At 36.1% G+C, this 13,544-nt stretch overlaps 2 protein-coding genes across 3 annotated transcripts in view; one reads left to right on the top strand and one right to left on the bottom strand.

Moving 5' to 3' along the window:
- Window positions 1–8,161, top strand: part of SEC16A_1 (Protein transport protein Sec16A) — a 40,726-nt gene extending 32,565 nt beyond the window's left edge. For both annotated transcript variants that reach the window (XM_051217121.1, XM_051217120.1), the window contains exons 13-15: window positions 2,333–2,416; window positions 4,383–4,826; window positions 7,000–8,161. In XM_051217121.1, the coding sequence (XP_051065754.1) occupies window positions 2,333–2,416; window positions 4,383–4,754 (456 nt within the window). In that variant the 3' untranslated portion in view covers window positions 4,755–4,826; window positions 7,000–8,161. The remainder of the gene's footprint in view (window positions 1–2,332; window positions 2,417–4,382; window positions 4,827–6,999) is intronic.
- Window positions 8,162–10,426: 2,265 nt separating this feature from the next.
- Window positions 10,427–13,170, bottom strand: RPL24 (60S ribosomal protein L24). Its single transcript, XM_051217117.1, has 3 exons — window positions 13,115–13,170; window positions 12,123–12,446; window positions 10,427–12,085 (listed from the first exon to the last, which is right to left on the bottom strand). The coding sequence occupies exons 1-3, from the start codon at window positions 13,117–13,119 to the stop codon at window positions 11,950–11,952; spliced, it is 465 nt and encodes a 154-aa protein (XP_051065752.1). The 5' UTR covers window positions 13,120–13,170; the 3' UTR covers window positions 10,427–11,949.
- Between the last annotated feature and the right edge of the window lie 374 nt (window positions 13,171–13,544).

Below are 13,544 nucleotides of genomic sequence, written 5' to 3'. Positions count from 1 at the left end.
ATGTGGATCTGTACGATTATCGTAATTAAGTTTAGGAGACTTTGTGTAAAGTTGCTGAGAATCGATCACAATCGTACGAATACATTTAGTCTTTGTATTTCCTTAGATTTTGAGTTTCAAAGTTAACTTAAATTGTTTCTATTCCATAAATTTACCTCTTCTTCTCGAGGAGTATGGTCTATCCCTTATTTTTTCTATTACCTCTAATATTTGTCTTGATAATTTCTATTCACTATAGTGTAACATTTTTAAACTGATCGGTATATTTGCTTACGATTAATTAAACGATCAACGAGGAGTCATAACTTAATTTCATAATTCCGTCGTATGCACCATAGAACCTGACATATAAATACATCAATTCAGGTTTTCATACCATATTAACACAGAGAAGTAAAATTAATTCAAGATAAATCCCAGAGTAGTAGAAGTAGTAATAGTGTCTGTAGCCTCAGTAAGCGTAATAGAAAAAGAAGAGAAGAAGTTAAAAGGAGATTTCAGCACTTATATTCTAATGGATGACAAAGAGATGAATAGACTTGTGTCATTTCAAACAATTCTGAGTCATATCCGTAACCAACTGGTCATAACACGTGAACCCCAACCAGGTAGTCTGCATCCACCTACAACGTATATATTCCTGTACACACATCTATTCAGAAGTATCATTGTACCTTTTTTCCGTGTCCAATGACATTCACATTAGTCTTGTGTGTATATCAGTCAGTCAGTAACAACGTAGAACTTCGTACGTACGTACATTAGTTCGAGTTGCCACACCACATTAGCACAGAGATGCAGTGGTCGATTAAAATCCCGTAGTGCTAGATGTATTAAAATTATAAGCTGTAATCAGAAAAATTAGGGTTTGAAGGTGTTATTCAAAGAGTATAATCCAGTGAAATAAATTTGGGAAGAGAAAAAAGAAATGGACATGAAGAATTCAGAAGATTAGAATTTGGAAGAACACAAAGAGTGGATGCACCTGCGCCATTGCAAACGATTTTGAGCCATGTCATTCAGGGTCTCTAACCATCGGTTGCTATCATTTCGCAGTCCCCAACCAGGTAGTCTACACCTACCAACATGACTCAGTCCACTTGTCAATGACTTCATGGACTTGTGCCATGTTTTGGTCTGGCCGCCTCTAGCTTTCTTCCAACCTACTCCTATACCACTGAACATAGCACGTCGAGGCAGTCGGTCGTTGGGCATACGTAACACGTGTCCAAGCCATCTCAACTGATGAAGTTTCACCACTTCGTCAATTGATTTCCCATCCTTACCTAGTACCCGTTTCCTAACAACCGCATTACTTACTCGATGGTCCCAGGATATACGAGCAATATTTCGAAGACACCTATGATCAAATACTAGTAACCTACGAATATCCTCTACTCCTACCGGCCATGTTTCACTGCCATAAAGTAGGACGGAACGAACTGCTGCGCAGTAAACCCGTCCTTTGTTTGATAGACGGATATCTCGCCTACGCCACAAATAACGCAAGTTGGCAAAAGCTAGTCGAGCCTTCTGTATCCGTGCTGAGATTTCGTCACACACCAGACCACAATGGCTGATGAGACTTCCAAGATAAGTGAAGCGATCGACACACTCAATTACTTCACTCCCTATCATTGGCTCGGGTGTCAATGCAACCCAATCCTGAAGCAACATTTTGCATTTCGAGGGGAGAATCGCATCCTGAACATACCTGCATTGTTGCTTAGAGTGGTCAGAAGACTCTGCATTTTGTCAGCGTCTTCGCCAAATAGAACTATGTCATCTGCATATTCTAAGTCAACAAGTGAACCTCCCGGTAGAAGTTCAACCCCTGGAAATTTAGATGAGGAGAGTGTTATCTCTAAAAGTACGTCAATGACAAAGTTGAACAAGAATGGAGAGAGTGGACAGCCTTGACGAACACCACTTGAGGTAATCAATTCTGATGACAGTTCGCCATAAGCTCTCACTCTACCAGTTGTGTTCGAGTAGAGAGTCTGTATAAGGTTAATGTACTTCTTTGGTACTCCTTTCAGTGACAAACACTGCCATAGAACCTTACGATCAACAAAGTCAAATGCCGCCTTAAGGTCGAGAAATACTACGATTGTGGGGCGTCTGAACGTGTGTCTGTGTTCTAGAACCTGACGTAGTGTGAATATCTGATCTATACAACCACGTCCAGGTCGAAAACCAGCCTGATTTTCTCTAATCTGCTCTTCACGAGCTTTAGTTAGGCGTCTTGTGTGTATATATATCAGTAGATTCGTTTAAAGGCAAAGCAAAATCACAAATACCAGATTATGTAGTGATTTGTTTTACTTTGCAGGATGGTTGGTTATCAGGTTGGTTTGGACGTCTCAAGAAAAATGGTCCAAAGAATGTTCATCTACCGGATGATTCTAAGCCTTCTGTAAGTTGTTGAGTTTTGATCTGCCTTCTTGATAGGTTTGCGATATATATATGTTCAATATAATTATGTTAATAACCATGATTATTGTATACTACTCACTAACCAACCAACTGATCAGTGATATTCTACCCAACACACACACATGCGCATACCTTTTCTGTTACTCCCTGATAGTTATAACCCGTAAATTTGATTTCATCATGCTTTATTATTTTATATTAATCAAAATCACTTCTTGTTGCTGTGCTATTCAGTTTGCAGTTAACTTACACGCTTTTCTACGGATAATTTGTGAATTAGGCAGGATTTTTTCCCTATTTTTTTTTTGAGTGTGAAACTATTTATGTTTCTAACACAAATTCATTTTTCATCTATTGATGATTCGTAGGTTTGTTAACACAGTTTGTATTACAGAGACGAAATTATCATATGTAAACCAATGGTTTTATCATTAGTATAAGGAGTCTGTGAATATTGTTAAAGTTTATAGTTTACACCATGGATGTAGTATAGTTTAAATAAATCATTAGAAACCAAGAAGCACTGGACAGTTGTTCTGCTATAGTATGGAACTTCTTAGCAGTGCTCATCTCATAGTCTAACCGGGAATCAAACCAAGTACTTTTCAAACTTCACAATGAACGCTTAACCTATAGATCAGTAAGTTGGTATCTAATGGTTTATCTAGAAGTCACATACTAAAACGATATAACTGTCCAGCGCTATCTAGTTTTCACTAGCAGTCTAACTAACATCAGTCCATTATATAAATTAGATAATGATTTCATATTATACTGTAAATATCTGACTGATATAATTCGGTCAACACATTAATGGTTAAACAACTTGACTGGCCTAATATAATTATAGTTAGTTTAATCAACTGATAAAGTTGCTTTAGTGAATCGAATCATCAAGACATCGTTAATTGGTAACTTTTATTACATTTTACCAATAAATTCCTGATCAGTGTGTAACATATGTCTTCATAATCTTAGAATTAACACTCCTAAACTTAATACTTCTAACAACAAAAAATACAACCTTATCCCCTGAACTTGATAGTTTAATAACAGGCTATTTGTAATTCCATTTTAAAAACATCCCTCATCTGTTCAACAATCTCTATCTTCCCCATTCTGACTGATTGATCCACTTTTTTCAAGGTCATCTGTATAGTTTAGTTTTACTAACAAATTGATACGTCTCCTAACAACTCAATTCTATAACTGAATGAAATAAACATTCTCAATAGTTGAAAGCATGAGCCAATTGAAGCTAGACCACCATGTAAAACCTCGAAGTACTGGACCACCGTTTCATCCTATTGTGGGACTCCTCAGCAGTGCGCATCCATGACCTCGCCCCCTGCGAGTTTTGAACCCAGGACCTGCTGGTTTCGCACGTAAATTCTTAGCTCATAGACTGCTGAACTGGGATCCAATGAGAAATCTGTGACCTATCCAAAGTCCTACATTGACAATTAGCATGCGCTTAGTAGTGACTGACTTCAGTATGCGATTCTTGGAGTCCTAGCAAGAAGCCATGAATAATAGTAGGGTTTGATCATGTCAAGTGTGAGATAGTTATCTACAGCAGGCAATGAACTATGATCGCACAGTATCGTGAATAAAGTTAGATATGTATACCGTTGAATGCCGGCTCAGTAATGTAGAGGCTAGCGTTCACGCATGAAATGGAAGGTCCTGAATTCGATTCCCTATGACGGAGTCGTGGATACGCATTGTTGAGGAGCCCCATACTTGGGCGAAATAGTGCTCCCAGGTTTTGAATGGTTGTTTTACTGAGGTCAGTTTGTGATCCAAAGACTATAGGAAATTTAATACCATTAATAGCAATTGTTTACTGATAGTTGTTTAATCGTATTGTTTCACTTGAGTATAACCATCTTTTCCAAGTTTGTCTCACTGTCTTTTTACGGGTTATGTATATTTTACAATTATAGATAGTTTGGGATGATCGCCTTAAACAATGGATTGATGTGAATGATCCTGACGGAAGTGAATCAAACAAGGTACCACCACCTCCACCAGCACCAGCATCTTCATTTATTATGCCAAAAAATGATGATAGTTCAATGAGTAATAGTAGTAGTAGTAATAATATTAATAATAATAATAGTGCACTGAATCCACCTCTGTTTCCTACTTATCATCCAGTCTCTGTTCCTTCAGGGTCTATTTCATCACGTACTAGCAATTCTCGGTCACGTTATGTAAATATATTGGCTAGTGATACTTTAGAATCCGGAGCAAATAAATTGATCAATCCACTTCAACCCCCACTTCCACAAACAATTAACAATCCACGTTCATAAAATTAATGAAATCTTTCACATTTGTGTGTAATCATTCTGTTTATCTTCTTCATAAACTATTCTATCTATTAGGTAGGCAAAATCTTATATATTTGTGTATGTATAATCGCTATTTGTGATTATTATCATTAATGTTAACCATTTTGTATATTGTAATGTGGTTGTTTTTACTTTGTGCTTTATCTCTCTCCTCCTCTCTCTCTATCCATGGTTAACTAACAATGAAATGTAAGTCTCTACGGCCAACTTCATTTTTCATATGATTAGATATGTGTGTATCAGTAACTTAGAGCCCGATATAAATGTTCATAGAAGTAAGTTGGTACATAAAATCTTTACAGTAATCGTTAAAAATGTGATTAGATATAAAAATGCTTTGAAAAAGTAGAGCTAAGTATAAAGTATTGTTAAAACTGAAGATCTTAAAGGAAGATTAAAAGTGAATTACATATGCTTCATTAAGATTGCTTCTAAAGTATTTTATACCAACGTTTCAAATTACTGATCACTTTTATTGCCCGGATCCCAAATAAATGATGTGTCCCTATCGAAATACGTCAAAACAACGGTCATAGATTTACATGACGTTTTAGTCTGATCACTCCTTGCTTCTTCTTTCCAACCTACTTCTACCCGAACGAACATTTTGTGCGTTAAAGCAAGCAGTAGCTTGGCCTATGGTATAATCCACATCCCAACCAACCTAGTCGATAAAAGTTCAATAACTCTTCATTCGATTTGCTATATTTGCCTAGCACCTTGCATCTAACCTCAACACTAATCACTCGACAATGTGTACAACTTGGAGATTGCTGTTACTCCGGAATTAATCGTAATATCTAGGTCCATATGGGTATCACTGTAGGTCTTCCATACAGATTTCCACTTGTTCATTTTTCAGCTATGTTCAATATACTTACCGTGAAACCGGAACCTGCTACCTTCCTCTTTGAACACCAACCCTGAGATACAGGTACATCCATCTGGATCTCACATAACATGAAACACATTCTTTTGAATAAACTGCTAACCACGACCAAAGTTTGCTAAAATTTGTAACTACACGCAATCTGCTGAGGATATGCAGATTCCAGTAGAGGCTGGAAGTCCTTGATATCAACAAGAGGGAAACTTATATGCTTACATATATCCAAGATGCTCTAATCATGTTCAGTTTTATATTGTCAGTTTGCTTTCTCACTATGCTTTAATGCATAAATTGTGACATCTTAAACTAATACATATTTATGCCCAGATATGTCACCATCTATGACTCTGCCTCATTCTATTTATTGACATTTGCCAAGTGCATAATTGTTTAGTAGGCTTTTTGTATATTGACTAGACTGATTAGTTGAAATACTCGATTTTGCTGGTGCACATATCGGTAGAATAATAGCCAATCACACAAATCTGTTCTATGCAAAAATGAGTTACCCGTTCGAATTCATTAAGTTCAACAACAATTCATCCGTTATGATCAAGCCTTTTGTTTTATATGGTATAAAGAACCTTTCTGCTTGAATGTCAATCAGTCAGTTTATACCCAACGTAGAACTTGGCTTCTATGTACAACACGTTCACGTTACTACAACTCATTAACATAATCAAATGAAATTGTCAAGGTAAATCTCAGAGAAGTATGGGTAGTAACAGTATTAGTGGGAATAGAAAAGATTAAGCATAGATGATATGATTTGAGAAAGAAAAATATGGATTAGTGGAATTTTAAAAAAATTAAAAGGTAATTTTGGGAGATAAAAATCGGAGAACAAAGAGCGAATGAGCCTATATCATTGTAGACGATTTGGAATTGTCACCTAGATTCTCAACAGTCGGTTATACTAATCACACGGACTACAACCTAATCGTTTGTAATTACCTACATGATCAAGTAACAAATAACAGTTTTTCAGTATGGGATTATGGAGATTGTTAGATTTCGTTGAGATCATGAACCGATCTATGTTGAACAATCATTGGGAACGTGAAAGCACTGGACAGTAGTTTCGTCCTAGTATTAGACTCCTGAGCAGTGCATATTCATAACCACACAACCGTGTTGGATGTAAGGATGGTACTCACTGTATACAATGAAAAATGGTCGCACAATTTCATGAACTAGTTTAAATTGAACCCCGGTTCATTAGTCTAGTTAAAATAATCACGCCTAGAAATTATGTTGGTTTGGATGTTATTGTTTAATATCACTGAAAAATTAACCCACGTTCTTTTTCTTTTTCAGCAATTACCCTCCAGCAAACTGTTGTATTCATAATATTACACCATGAATCATATGTATGTACGTACATGCATGGATCCACGTGAACTCAGTGAGTCTTGTTCACTCCCTATTTAAAAAAAGAGGAGTTTTCAAAGCACAATTCTAAGTATTACATGAATCAGTGAGGAATAATACATTTTAATATAGAAATAAACAATTTCTTAATACAAAAATGAACTTTCCCTTTATCTCTTCCAGTTGAAAAAAGATAAATAATTATATAATTTATATACTATTGACTTCTTTGATTAGTTATTATTTCCCATTTGGTTTCTTTTTAATTTCTCGAAGGTTGTTGTTACTAAGCTCTTTTCTTCTTCTTCTTCTACTCTGGAAAGCGTCATGAAATTTAAACTATTTTCGCCGCCCCCATCCTTCCACATTTGGTTACAGCTCATCATCACTTTAATATTGTTATTATTTAGATTGCACACAATGATCCCCTAATCTGTGATGTTGTTGATAATGATCATATTTCATGTTCATACTATCTTGTTTTTTCTCTTTCTTTCCTTCTTTCTTCGCTTTCTTGTTTGTCTTTTGTTGAACATTTTGTTCAGTTGTCAATATTGATGAAATTCTTCCTTCATTCCCATCCCCCCCATCTTCATGTTATTATTTTGGCAATCTCTGTTTATTTTAGTTAATTTGTTGCAAGAATGTTCTAAGATTGAAAACAAAAGTACACACATACACACAGTGACAAAAATGTTTTTTCTTTATTTCCCCCTATTTTTAACCGGTATTTCTTTTGGTGTATATATGTGTGTGTGTAAAAATCATAAATACACATGGCTAAATATAAGTTTCTCTTTAATGGTGATTTATTGTCGATATTGTGTAAATATCCGATATTATTATTGTTGTTCAGACTTTATTGTATACCACTTACGTGTTAATTAGATATAGTACCTGAATCGTGGTGTTATTGTCTATATTTTGAGTATGGAACCTAACACCTTAAGCTAATATTATCACGATTATCTTACCTAGCAGTAGGCTATTTGGTTTTAAGTCTCCATGTGTGAATATCAAAACTAGGATGTAGATATACTAGTTTGTGTAAATCAGACGAAACTCACGTTCTGTACTAACCATTATTACAAAAATATCACCAACCTGTAGCCAAAAGGATAAGTTGTATCGAGGCATCTGTAAAGAATAAGATTTTCAGTGTGTTAGGTTGAGGCTGGATCATGAAGGTACTTAAATGTTTGTATTGTTCCCAAATGCCTTGGCATGCCCGAGAGTGGGGAGAGTCAGCTCTCCTTTTCGAAATGCCCTCATATGGCCACGCGGATATAGCCTCTGCCAGGGAAGTCCTAATCACTGCCTTCTCGCAACACGAGTGCTGTTTACGAAATTGAGAGGACGAAAAGCGAATGTCTGGCGCTTTAACCGGGTTGGTGAACACAGAGAGTTGAGAAACCCTGATATCTAACCAATGATGTGCATGGGATCCAGAAGGAACAGATGTATGGACCAACCGTTGGTCACCTGCTTCGATGGGACTGCATCTCCTTACGTTGCTCCACTGCGTTGTGGGTTAGATTTTTAGGTCAAAGGCTCGAGGTGTGGCTCCCCTAAGAAAACCACCAGCTCCTGTTTGGGCAGTATCGCAGCCCTCACACAAATCGAACGATGAAGTGTGGCACATATCTATTTTGTGCCTCTTTGTACTAATATTTATGTGTTTAAAGAAATAAATGTTTGTATTCCTTATTTCCATTTGTTTAACGATAGGACAGACTATACATTTGTATTGCAATTAGATAAATTAATAGCTTAAATGAGAATTTTCAGTAGGGAAACATTGTTTCTAGCACAAATCAATCATAATTCATACTCATACTGCAGCCACATTCGACCACTGATTTCATATACCTCTTATCCGGTATCTAGCTCTGAGGTACATTTTATGTAGGATGACTAATCAGCTGTTAGATTTGAAAGGTGTGGAACGAGGTTAAGTGCTTTGACGGCTAAACCACTTTAGGACCATTTCTACGTAAGATGGAGTTTTATATTTTAGCAGCGATAGCGGTGCAAATTCAGCAATTATTTCGTAAGAACATCTTGTCCTAACGAAAGATATTAAAAGAAATTCTTTGTGAAACTATGATGTGCAGTAAAAATATCCCTACGTAGCATACAATAATCACAGTGCAATCGCGCTATTAGTAATCGAAAAATGGAAATTTCATAACGGAATTGTGGATGATGGGTTAAAGCGCTAGTTACTAAAAAGAAGGTCCTATCCTAGGGAACACTTCCATAGTAACATACATCTTGAAAGCGGTTCCGTTTAATAGGTGGGTCAGGAAGTGGAAAATGATATGATACCTAAGGGAAAAATCACTGGAACTTAACTCATATAGTCGTTAGGTAGAAAATACCAAGAATACTTTAAAGGTAGCAGTTGCATCCTACCCTACGTTGTTTGTCGCTGTATACTGCTTGGGCATTCTACCATCTTACATAATGCAGTTTATATCAGCACACAACACTATATTATCCAAAGCTAGGAAGCATTAAATACCAGGAACCACTCCTTTTCTTTACTGGTAAAAACCTAAATGACTGATAAAAATCATCGTTATAGTGACAAAGAATCAACTAGGGGAACGTTAATAGCAATGACTGATATTAACAGGGATAATAAAGCAAAACTAGTAGCATTCATTTCCTGATAGATTATGAGGAAGACAATACTGTGGTACCATTCATATTCACTAATTCTTACAATTACTACCCAATGCATATGTGTATAGATAACAACCTTAATTTCCAGCTTATGTACACCATTTACATGGGCATTTATTATTGCAATGGTGTAGCTTCCAATTAACGTTGCTTTGTGCACGTATAATCTTCACACACCGGTTTGAGACAAATGTTATACGTAGTGTTGGCTTGCATGGTTTAGGAAATCTTAACTATACGAGTTTTGTTTAGTGACAGTTTGTGTCACTAAGAAAAGTCCTTCACGATGATCAACCTCATAACACAAAACATAACCCTGTATATCACACAGTAAAAACGTATACCAACAGTTTATAAGGAACTTCTTAATTACAACATTGATATTAGAATAACACATGCTTCTCAGACATTCAATAAATTTACTAATCACTTCCTACATAATTTTAGACTCAGATGCACCTGTATTTTTTTTGAATGAATACACTTGGTTCCAGGCTCTTTACGAAGAACACCTCATTATGAAGTGGCTAGTTTACATGAATGTGCAGATATTTCACAACCAACCATAACAACCACATGGCGAAAATGTCGGATAACTTACTTTTGTTTCAAAATGCATGTTTGATAAATAAATCATCAAAGATAATAGGAACTCGATAGTATATAACTTTTAGTAAGAAATGTAGTCAGAGCGTCCTACATACAATAAAGCTCACTGGGGCCAATTTCGAGTCACATTAGAAAAGATCCAGGAAATACTAAGTCTTCAGAAAAGAAAACTAAGAACGATATTCAACCAAGTATCCTGAACATTGGATCGGTACCCGATAAACATGAACTTATAAGCACTTAGGACTAAGTCTAAAACAGGTTAAATCGGTGCAAGCCTATACCCTTATACGTAAGTTTCAAGTTAGCTTGTCAAACAAACCCTACGACCAAAAGGAAAACGGAACCAATTGTCACTTAATAAAAGATACAGGTATGATCAATATTATTATTTAATCGGCCGACAGCTTGTGTTGTTCATGTATGATGATGATAATAGTAACACTAAATACACTGATAACTTCAGGACTCCCATCGCCATCATAAGTTTAATGTTTTTAAATAAACCCTAGCATTTGGCGAAACATTGCAAAAATAATATAAGGACCGATAACTTAGGTGTAAAGTCAACGCAACCAAAGGCAGCTTACTCAAGATGACATGCTTTCGGTTTATTATCGGTTGTGAGGCTATAGTAGGCCAATAACAACTTTGAACGACTCTCTGAACAGTAGTTTTTTCAAGGCGAGAAACCATCAGTAAATTTAACGTCAATCCCGATCATCTAAGCTTTTCATTTACTCCCATCGCACTTTCGCTACTCTCAGATTTTTGTTCGAAGCCATACCGCTACTTTCAGTCCTTGCTAAGGAACATTTTCAAGTAGCTGTCGAGCTATTTCTCGGCCAAACACAATCCTTCAGATCATCATGAAATCGGTCATGAATGTGATTCGCCACACCCGAGTAAAAAAAGTAACCCACTTAAAGAGAGCACCTATTGAAATAAAGCAGATGGCGAAACATCTCGCTAATCAGCTTCAAGTGTCAAGAACATATCTATAATTTCCACATCACCACCGAAATATTTAGCTGTATGTCGAGAACAACTTTTCTGAATATTCAATACGAATAATGTAAATTTGATATAGCATAGGTGAGTCACACCAAGATAGCAACATATTAGTGAGCTACTGTATAACTTTAAAACTATTTAAAATTTATCACGAAATCAGTATAAAATCATGAAAATAATCATCCACATTGAGGTTAAAAACAAGTGTACAGGGGACAACAAGATTCTAGCTTTTCTTCACGACATTGGTTGCAATGAATTACTACTAGAATTGGGAGAAACACAACCTCCTTGAAAAGTTTGCGGACAGATAAAATGGAATCAAGAAAGGATTAATCCTTTAACGTAATTAAAAGTTCATTGAGTGATTACTATATGCTTGATATTGAAATCGACTACACAGGTGAAATATTACCATACAAAAACCAACTGAGATGAACATTTGATGCACAGGTACCACAAATGAACAGCATATTCATGTACTAACAATATTGTGGTTCAAGGCATTAATCAATTTTAATAACTCAACACATGAAATACGAAGAAAAATTTATTCCACAAAATAATAAGCTTGTCACACATCCATTAACGCTTTCCACCAACTCTAGGAGCAGCCTTCTGAGTGATCTTAGTAGCTTTTTGTTTTGAAGGAGCTACTTGAGGCTTTTTCTTTTCGACCTTCTTCTCCATTTCTTTTTGCTTTTGTTTTTCTTTAGCTGCACTAAATTAAGGTTGGACTCGGAAAGAAACTAACTTACCGTATGGCTTGGTCACGCATCGCTTTACGAACTTCTGGCTTCTGATTACGTTTAGCCATGATTTCAGCTAAACTTGCCCCTGCAATACCTCGAGCACTCTTGGTTACACGTTTTGTTCGCTTTTTTACAAGTTCTTCACTTATCCCTTTTTTGTACTTCCTTCGGTAGAGCACCGTCCAGCTTATCTCACGCGGATTACGCTTTAAAAAATGAGACCGTTCACATTTCTTGTTTATGAAGTAGAACCCACGACCGTCGATGCGTACAGCGCGTTTTCCGTGTCCCGGATAAACTTTGAAACCGCTGTAGGAACAAACTTCCAACCTAAAGTTACAATGATTGATTTATATAAACATGAGCCTGGTGGGTATAAAATGTTACATGAAACATCTACTACAAACTGATTAGCATTAACTGCAGACATAAAAATACAAGGCGAAACCTCATCACACCAGTCTGAATAGTTTATCAAGCTGCAAGCCTAGAAAACAGTATACTGAACATCTAGCTTATTGCAAACTTCTAACAAGAATCAGTAATTAACGCAAAAGAATAAAGCATGTTAGTGAGAACGATCTGTCTCCATTTGGTAAGAACTTTCCTGCAAACTTAACAACTGAGTATTTATGCAGCGACTAATATTTATATCGATCAAGTTTAAACAGCAGTGACACGACGACACATACTAGCTCACAAGACAACCATTATGACAAATACCCATTACTTTGCCAATACGGTTTCTAAAACTTGGAGATGTGAAAAAGGTTTTGTTGGCTGCACTACTCAGAACCAATATGTCAAAAACATTACTGAAAAATGGTATATTAAAACTATCCACTGTTTAAAAAGGCATGAGCTGACAGTCTGATATAAATTATTAATCCTTTAGTGTAAAAAACAGCCTGTACAACCAATAGTACTTCTAATAAATCAACTTGGTTGACACTAGCAAAAGTACTACTGAACCATTTACAGAAAACATGAGAACCCACTTCATCCTCGTGGTAACAACCGCTCTAGTAGTGAGTAAAACAAGTTAGCATATAACCTTAATCATTTTAAACAAAAAGTCACTTAATAACGAAGTTCTTCTAAAAAGACTTTTATGACTGACAGATTATACAACAAATGGTCGAAATGGTTCACTTAGGTATTATTCTACAAATTTTATGGCTAGCCAATCAGAATTTTGTTGTTTTAAGGAGGACGTTTCAGCAAAATTATGAACTTTAAACTCGCATATCTTGTCTAAACTTTTACGAAGAAACATGCTGTTTATTGTTGGCAAGATTATGGCGAAGCTGAATAAACCACAAAGTGTTTCAGCTTCCCCTGATACTGCCGACAAATATGGCATTTTCCTCCGAATATATATTCACAAAGTATTCGTTCGACCGGTAAGTCAAGATAGCTCTAAAGCTT

Source organism: Schistosoma haematobium, chromosome 6 (assembly GCF_000699445.3).
Source record: "Schistosoma haematobium chromosome 6, whole genome shotgun sequence".
In the NCBI taxonomy this organism is placed as follows: Eukaryota; Metazoa; Platyhelminthes; class Trematoda; order Strigeidida; family Schistosomatidae; genus Schistosoma; species Schistosoma haematobium.
Note: the sequence above shows the minus strand (reverse complement) of the source record. Positions and strands in the feature narration are given on the sequence as shown.